Genomic DNA, 9,337 nt, shown 5'->3' on the forward strand with positions numbered 1-9,337 from the left:
CACAAAAAGTGAAGGATTTTGTTAGATTTTGCTCCAGTATGGAATTATGTAAAATTAACAGTCCAACATTAAAACAAATAATTTCATCCTTAAATATATAATGGTTTATTCTGAAACTCATAGTGAAATTTGCCATCTTTGCCACTTTTCACTTAGAACCAAGTTTCGTATTACTTCCTTCTTTTACTGTATCAACTTGAAAAAAAAAAAACAAGAAAACCAATTTCATAAATTCAAATTCATATTTATTGAGTCTTTTTTTAACAATTAACATATCATAGAATTATAATAAAACGTAAGCTTAAAACTATTTTGTATTGTTTTAATTACATTGTTTTTTATATTCAGTAGCGACCTTGTATGATAAATTAGTGAGTAATTATAATTAGGCATATTTTAATAATTTAATTCGAGCTTGCTCCCGACCCTTTCATATTTGGAGAGATAATCTCCTCTTATTTTCACTTAATGCTACACTTAACCTAAACCTAACTAAACAAATCCTACGTCCATCCTCTACATAGAGGATGCAATTTAACCTCTGTGAATTTCGCGAGAAATATGGGCATAAAAATCAGGACATTGTGTATTATTTAGATTCATAGCCAAATTAATACCGAGTGCCAATATGTAATTGGTATTTTCCCAAGTAAAACCACTTTGTTCTCTTACAATATCTTGAATTAAAGAGTTGGAGTGGCCATGAAGTCTATTTACATATTTTTTAATTCTTTCCATTGGGTATACAGATAATGGGGTTACTCCCGCAGTTTTATATATGTAACTATTAGAAAATCGCTTGTTATATGCTTGAAAATGTTTCCCTACACACAAACGGAGGACCGTTCTCTCTAATATTTCCATTTCTTTCATAACAGTTGGTGAAACAAATTTCATAAAAAAATTGGGAAATATGTTCATGTTTTTTCAGCAAAATTGATACTGATATTTTCATGATATGTATTTTAAATAGACATCTCATTTCTTTGGTGACCCATAGTGAGATTTGATGAAGAATAGTTTTGTCTTTGACGTCATTTCACTAAAATTATGTTTTGTGGGCCGTCTTTTTTGGAGATTTCTGACGATTATATAACATTTACAGATTTGTTGTATTTTGAGACCTATAGTAAAATTTTATGACGAACAATTTTGTAGAATATTTGGATTTGAAATGATGATATTTTAATGGAGTTTTTGAACGATTTTCGAAGAAAGGACAAAAATCTGCCCTTTGATGAACAGCGTGAGGGTTAACATTTTTCACAAAAATTTTCCCTTATCCCCTTCAGTAAAGTTGTCAAAGACAGTATATACCTAAAATACGAGGATTCCAAGATATCTTAACTCGAATATTTCGAAAAAAAAACTTTAAATGGGCGGAACTTGCTCCGGCTACTTTGGTTACATTCCGATATATCATATATTTAGCTCTACTTTCACAATCTTCTCATTTTGAAAACAATTGAATTTTGTTGCACAGTGTAATTAGCGGATGTCATTATACCCTACAACAGGCCGCAAATCTGGACCGATCGCCACGAAATTGTATGGAGGTCGGGGTCAGACCAGAATAGATCACTATTTTTATTGGTGATGATTAGACATCGGATTTTGCATATTTGCATATTTTTTATTAATAAAGATAAGAAAATTCTGATTGGACCAAAATTCGTTTTGAAGAAAACTGAATGCAATGACATGCTCATATTTTTTATTTTTTTGCATATTTGCATATTTTGCATATGCACAAAATATGCAAAAAATATGCAAAATATGCAAAAAATATGCAAAATATGCAAAAAATATGCAAAATATGCAAAAAATATGCAAAATATGCAACTAATTTTTTTGACGAAAATCGTCAAATTAAATTTGGAAAGTCATCAAAAAGTGTTCTAAATTAAGTTTATTTTCGTTAAACGTCGATTTCTTAGCAGATTATTATGTTATTAATTATTTTTCCGCCACAGCAATAAATCTGGACTAAAAGACTTAGAAAATTTCCTATAACCCAGCCTTCTTATTACAACATAAGTTGTTTTCTAATACAAATTTGTTCAAAAACTCAATCAGAAATGTCAAAATGAACGTATCCAAATATGTTGATATTTTCTGCTCGGCCAAATTGTCTGACAGAATATCAAATGAGCTAGAAATTAAGACCAAGACAATATTGAATATTTCATAAAATCTTTCATATTTTACTAAAAACATATAACATATAAAAACATATACAGGGCAATCATGAATATTTCCCTCCGAATTTTCCGCACGGAAAATAATTTTAGAAAGTGAAACTCTTTTAAAATCAATATTTGTTAAAAGTTGAAAGCTACTAGATTCGCTTCATGATGGCATATTCTAGTCGAATCGACAAAAATATTCCCTTTTTGGGCATAAATATGGAAAAAATTGTGAAATTTGGGAAAGGAAACAAATTATGCACGGAATTTTTATTCATGATTGCACTCATAACTATATTTTAATACCCTAAGCGTATAATGTCTTAGTGAATGACTTTACAACATGCAAAAGGAAACGAAATAGACCCACAGTTCCTTTTGATGATCTGCATAGATTCGCACTTATCCATCTGGCCAGGTCTTTTTGAAAACAAAGTACAGGTCACATTAATAGACCAATTCGCATAAAAATTGGAGATTTTTTGGCCCTTGGGCGATCCCTGTTTATTTTGGTAAGAATCGATTCAGATTTGGATATTGCAGCCATATATACAGTATAATCTCGATAATCCCTACACCACAGGTTTCGGCGGGGTCCGAATTATCAAATTGTCCGGATTAACGAATAGTAAAGAAAATAAATTATTTTCTATGATTAAATAACTCGTGGTAGTTATATAATACTCTACGTGCTCTAAGCGTTAAAAATAGTGAGATTTTTCTATATGACAATCCGGACATTTTTATTGGCATTGCCCGTATTTGTTCCTTTCCTTACTTTTTACCAATTTACCATGCAACAAGACTCAATTTTCCCAAATTACAGAAAACGCCAATCAGATTGTGAAAGTAGAGCTAGAAATATGACGTTTTTAAAGTATACATCAGGGTGTAAGCAAAACAAGGGACAGGTGTGAAATTTAATTTTTTTTTTTTTGAAAATTAAGATTCCTTGAAATCTTTGCCTTTTAGATGTATAGTGCCTTTGGCAACTTTAATGACAATATTGCGGCGAATATTTTTCTTAATATATTTATTTTTATCCTAGACAACAAGACTAATGTGTTATAAAAGGTGTTATATCCTTGTAATCGACAATTTTTTCTAAATGTTGCTGAAAAAATTTTACAGCAACTCCTCCATTAAACAACTGTCCAAATTCGAAACATTTGTAATAATTAGTTCAAATTATCGAGTACACGGTCAGGTATAAGTTATTTAATTGTATAATTTATTTTCGACTGTGTTATCAAAATTGTTTTCCTGTAGCAGGAATGAAAGAACTATATTTTTTAGCATTCCAAATGCTTTTCTAGCAGAAATATGTGAGTGGTTTTGCCATGTTAAAGATAATTCCAAGGGTTTGACTTATTTTACCACTACCACGCTATTGTGTGGTTTTTCTGAGTGATGTCATTTTGCACTAATCATTTGGTGTTCTTCACATCAATTTTAACTACATCCCACTTTAAATAAAACTTGTTGTTTTTAATAATTTGATAACAACAAAACCCGAGATTAAGCTAAAATTATTTTACAACAATAAAATAATACACATCTCAACAAAACTGCCAAAAGTGAATCTAAAAATAATGCATTATTTTCGCCGAGGAGTGAACATTTCCCAATTCTGCATTAAGCGGTTGTATGCTTACAATATACATATAAAATTATGTATTTTTAGTGCATTAAACTAAAACCATGTCATCAATATTAAAGCGGCAGTTAGGGCATTTTTCCAAAGAAGCTTTTTGACCACAAATCTAATATGTGGATATTCAAAACGTATACTTCTAATTATAGTTATATTCCAGAACCTGGAATGGTAAATTGTACTTTAGTACTTTTTCCCATTTTGCGCTAAAAAAAAGAAACCCTTTTTCCAAAAACTAGAAAAAAATGCGCTTTTATGTAAACAAAAATAGCGATGACTAACTCTAGCTCCTTTGTTTTTCTGCTAGACCATTTTGGCCGATTAGAAACTATCATCATATTTGGACATGTTGATTTTGACATTTCTGATTGAGTTTTTTAAATTTTTCCATTATCTATCAACACTTGTATAGGAAGCAAATTATGTTATAATAGGAATGCTGGGTTATTTGACATTTTCTCAGCTTGTGAAAACTGAATTAAGTCTTGTTAGTCTAGATTTATTGCTGTGGTGGAATATCTGGAGAGTCTCAATAACATCATAATCTGCAAAAAACTATGTTAAACGTCAAAAAACTTAATTTAGAATGCTTTTTTGATGATTTTCCAAATTTAATTGACGATTTTTGTCAAAAAAAACGCTTGCATATTTAGCATATTTTTTGCATATTTTGCATATTTTTTGCATATATTTTGCATATTTTTTGCATATATTTTGCATATTTTTTGCATATTTTTGATATGACCACAAATATCGAAAAATTGACCCTCAAAACGCCTAGGTCCAAAATTTGAGTCCAATCGGATAAGAAATAAAAAACATGCTAAAATCCGATGTCTAGTGATGATCGTGAAATATTTAGCGGATGAAATGGACCAAAAACGTAATTTGTATCCAATTTTGTAGCGGCTCTGTAGGTCGGAATAATAGTTCGATCAACGTGAATTTTTAAATAAGGTAAGAAATTTTAAATGAATGAAATATAAAAAAAAAATATTTTTGGTCTATATTTTATTTCCTGGATCAAACTCCAGACAGCAATTATGGGCCGATCGTCACGAAATTTTGTATGGAGGTCGGGTTCAGAAAAAAATAGACCCTATTTTTACTGGTGACGATCGTGAAATATTTAGCGGGTGAAATGGACCAAAAACATATTTTTTATCTGTAGGTCGGAATAATAGTCCGATCAACGCGAAATTTCAAATAGGGTAAGAGTATATGACAAAGAAGAAGCTTGCAATTCGAGATAGCGATGAGATAATATTTAGAGGGTTAAATGGACCACAACTTTTGTGTGAACATTTTTAATATATAGCTTATATCTTTTTTCCAGGAAGAGACATTCCGGGCAAGTAACAATTTCTTTTTATTGTAAACTGTATGGGGCCAAAGATTCATTTTTATACCCTACACCACTAGTGGGGAGGGTATTATAAGTTGGTTTTGCCCAAAAAGTTTGTAACGCATCGAAATAATGGTCGTAGACCCATACTTATATATACCAAAATGATTGTCTCGACGAGCTGAGTCGATCTGGCTATGTATGCCCGTCCGTATGTTCATCTAACCCTTGTAATCACGCTACAGGTCGCAATTTTGATCGGATCGCCAAATTTTGGGTGTTGATGAGGGCCCCGGAAGGGAAGAAGCCTATTGATTTTGGTGATGGTCGGATAATATTTAGGGGTCGGAATGGGCAAAAAGCTTATTTGGAGAAAATGTCAACGTTTTTTTCCAAAGCAAATATCTCAGCATCCATAAGGGTATACGAAAAACAAGCCTGCTAATGAAAGAAGAAAATATCGCCTTTCTAACGATGTAAAGGAAGTTGTCGTAGGTGGCCAGACAACGAAGATATCGCAATAGCCGCAAATTAAACCCAACTTTTCATTTTTGCGATTTTAATTATAATGACGAATATCACAGCTTTGGTTGGCGACTTTCCAAAAGCAAAGTCTGACTATGAAAGTAGAAAATCCCATCTTTACAATGATGTAAAGCAGGTTGGCGTAGGTGGCCAAATAAGGGAGATATCGCAATAGTCGGTAATACATCCCATTTTGTTGTAATCACGCTACACGTCGCAATTTTGATTGGATCGTCACGAAATTTCGGATGTTAATGGGGGTCCCACAGATTAAAAAACTAATTGATTTTGGTAACGGTCGCATATTATTCAGGGGTGGCAATGTGAAAAAAAACTTATTTGGAGAAAAGGCCAACGTTTTATTTCAAAGAGAATGTCTCTCTTCTGTAAGTGGTATATCGAAAGCAAAACCTGGCAAGGAAAGTAGAAAGTATCACATTTACAACGATGTAAAGTAAGTTGTTATAGGTGGTCAAACAACAGAGATATCGCATTACCGACTATTATGCATCCCTTTTTCCATTTTTGTGTAATCACACTACAGGTCGGGGGACTCACAGAGAACGAAGCCTATTGATGGTTGGCGTACATCCCACTTTTCCATTTTTTTATTTGAGTTGTACTGACGATGCACTTAAATGTGTTTCAATAAAATTGACATGTATTAATGAAGACATTCAGAGCAAAAGCGCTAAGCTCTACCAATTTTAATATTTTGAATTTTACCAGTCAAAAGCTTATGCACAGGGATAGTGGTGTAGGGTATCACAAATATCTGAAATATAGACAAATGCTTAAAAATGTGTAATGTATGGAGTAATTTTTTTACAAAATTATTTTTATCATATTGTTTAAATGGAATGGAATTTTTTTCGCGATTATTACTCAAAAATACTCAAAAACATCTTGAGAAATGCTTATTTACTTACTTACATATATGTAGTTATGCAAAAGAAGTGGAAAAATCTTCAATTGTTTTAACTTAATACTCGAACAACATTCCCTTACCACGAAAAAGCACAAAAATCACTGCTTCAGTTTTTTGGCATCTTTACTCTTTTAAAAAAAGTAAAGGAACATACCATATAATTGCAAATAAACCGCTTTAAATTAAAATGAAAATAAATTCAAAATAAACATACAATTTAAATCACAGAACGAGTAACTTTAATTATAAAAAATTATTTGGAAATATACATCTATTTTTATATAAAAAAAACCACATATGTTTATTTTTACTATTAGAAAAAAACACAATCTCAGTTAAAAACTTCATTCTAGTTGCTTTTAATGCCCTTCATCTTATTTTCTCACTTGTTTGCAATTACCCAACGTGTCCAAAATAAAACCATGGCCACATTCTGCGTCAGCTTTCAGTTTATCCGGATTGATCATTTCAACATTTTCCATAAAGAATTTCTTATCTTTGTGTGGTACATATTCAGCCGAATCCTTGCTCAAATGATCTTTGAAATCATGGAATTTTGTTTCGATTTTGCTGTGCAATTCTTTGGATTTTTCTGTGAGTTTTTTGAAACCATCACGAACATCTTCACCGAATTGTTTAGATTTCTCCTTGACATTCTCCCCTAACGAACTGGCGGTTTTCTTGAATTTACAACCCCATTCCTTGAAGACACCCTTCACCTTATCACCAGTATCTTCGGAACTGGCTATTTTTGGACCAATACCAGGTATTTCAGAGAGTGAAGGTAAAATCTTATCATCACAATCTAATAAATCTGCTTTGGTACAGAGGACCGATAGGGCCAAGAGTAATGTGATTGTTATAAAACTGCAATGTTTCATTGTTTAACTTCAAACGCTGCACTTTAATTTGACTTAATTTGAAACACAAATTGTTATGCTTTATATTCTGCAATTAATTTTCTACTCTGCGTGTGCGATTACGCTGACGTTTCGCGAAAAACTGATATAGTTATGTTTGGCCTTAAGTATCCAACTACTTTATTTATTTATTTGCTGGCTTTGTTATGCGATTTACAGTTTATAATTGAATCAAACTTAAATTGTCTATCCATCCTCCTCTCATTTCCGCCCAAATGTTTTTTTTTTTTTTTTTTGCAGCAACAATTTACACAGTTATGCATGCATCATTTATGGAGAAAGAAATTTGTTGTCGTCTTTGTAGTTGTCGCCTTTGAATATTCATTGTTGTGGCTGCAAATGTCACAAATAGAAATACAGTAAGACCTCCAAAGATGTATATTTTGAATTTTTCTCCAGTTTTATGTTATCTCTGTCACTAATTATCCCTAGCTATACAAGCGATTACTACAATATTCAGTGTGCCGAAAATTCTTTGTCATTTGTGTCAAATCGTTATATGCGGGATTCACTGTACATGTATGTGAACTTCTAACGTAGCACGAGAGTAAATATTTAGCATTTTTGTTGTTACATATTCCAAATATAATATAGAGTTTAGAATCAAGAGATTGTATTACTTGGAGTAGCAGTGTTTTCAGTTTTTTTTTCTTGGACATTGGGATAAGTGTGTTAAGATAAGAAATAAAATAAATATCGTTGTTTTCTAATTTACAAATGTTTGGATGATTGTTGCACGGTATTAATCAACAACTAATGAAAGACAAATCGGACAGATTATAAAAGAGAAATTAAACAAGTAAAGAATCATCAGTCGGCTTTGCCGAAACAGACGCGGATACACAACAAAGTTCCTTTTCCCTAAAAATTGAGTATTAAAAGGGTTTCCTGAATTTTGTGACCCTTTTTGACGACTGAACTTGCCGACAAACGTTTTTTTCTGCGTGTACCCTCAATATCCAACCGAAAGCACTGAATTTGGTATTAAGTCCTCGTTGGGGGTATAAAACATTCATTGTCATTTCGTTTCGTTTTAATATTGCCCCCATACCAACTTTCGATATTTTCAAGATTTTAGCTTCAATATCCCACCAAAATGGCTGAAATTTGGAACTTGGTCTTTGTTAGGTGTATAAAACGGGCGACGTAGGGGATGGAAGATACCAAGGAACGGTCCTGACCGGCTTTAACATGGCAATGCCCAGGATTTATCTTGGTCCCTCTTTCATCTCAAGTGGGCACTGACCTCCCCGTGATGTCACCTGGTAAACTGCCTTTAACACCCGTTAATGGTAGTGTGCTAAAATGTGCCGCGCGTTCGCCCATAAGAACGTTAAAAACTTGGGTTTGGGCGTTGGGTTAGTGACCCTTCCCTAGAAAAACAGGCTACTATAAAAAACGAAAGAATAGAAAAACAAACCCCTCTAAAGTTGATGAGCCCCGCAAACGTTTTAAGGACCATGATCTGCGAATCTGCACCTGGAATGTTCGCACTCTTTATAGAGAAGGTGCAGTTTACGCATTGGCAGATCTACTTGAAAAGTACAAGACCGACATTACTGCCATACAGGAAATAAGATGGATTGGGAAAGGTTCACAACAACACCTAAAGGTGATGCACTGTATTATAGCTGCCGTGACACAAAGCATGAGTTTGGTTGCGGATTTGTAGTTGGTCGGAGGTTAAAACATCTGGTCTCCGGCTTCACCCCAGTGAATGAAAGACTCGCTGCAATTCTTCAACATCAGCTTTATATGCGCTCATGCTCCCACTGAAGA

At 32.9% G+C, this 9,337-nt stretch overlaps 1 protein-coding gene across 1 annotated transcript; it reads right to left on the minus strand.

The window, feature by feature from the left end:
* Positions 1-223: 223 nt before the first annotated feature.
* On the minus strand, positions 224-7,703 carry LOC141398511 (uncharacterized). Its single transcript, XM_073975815.1, has one exon. The coding sequence runs from the start codon at positions 7,517-7,519 to the stop codon at positions 7,013-7,015; it is 507 nt and encodes a 168-aa protein (XP_073831916.1). The 5' UTR covers positions 7,520-7,703; the 3' UTR covers positions 224-7,012.
* Between the last annotated feature and the right edge of the window lie 1,634 nt (positions 7,704-9,337).

The sequence above is a fragment of the Musca autumnalis genome, unplaced genomic scaffold (genome assembly GCF_047663935.1).
Source record: "Musca autumnalis isolate F117 unplaced genomic scaffold, ASM4766393v1 scaffold_3, whole genome shotgun sequence".
In the NCBI taxonomy this organism is placed as follows: Eukaryota; Metazoa; Arthropoda; class Insecta; order Diptera; family Muscidae; genus Musca; species Musca autumnalis.

Coding starts and splice junctions, on each gene's coding strand:
- LOC141398511 (XM_073975815.1), bottom strand. CDS start 7,519: ATGAAACATTGCAGTTTTATAACAATCACATTACTCTTGGCCCTATCG.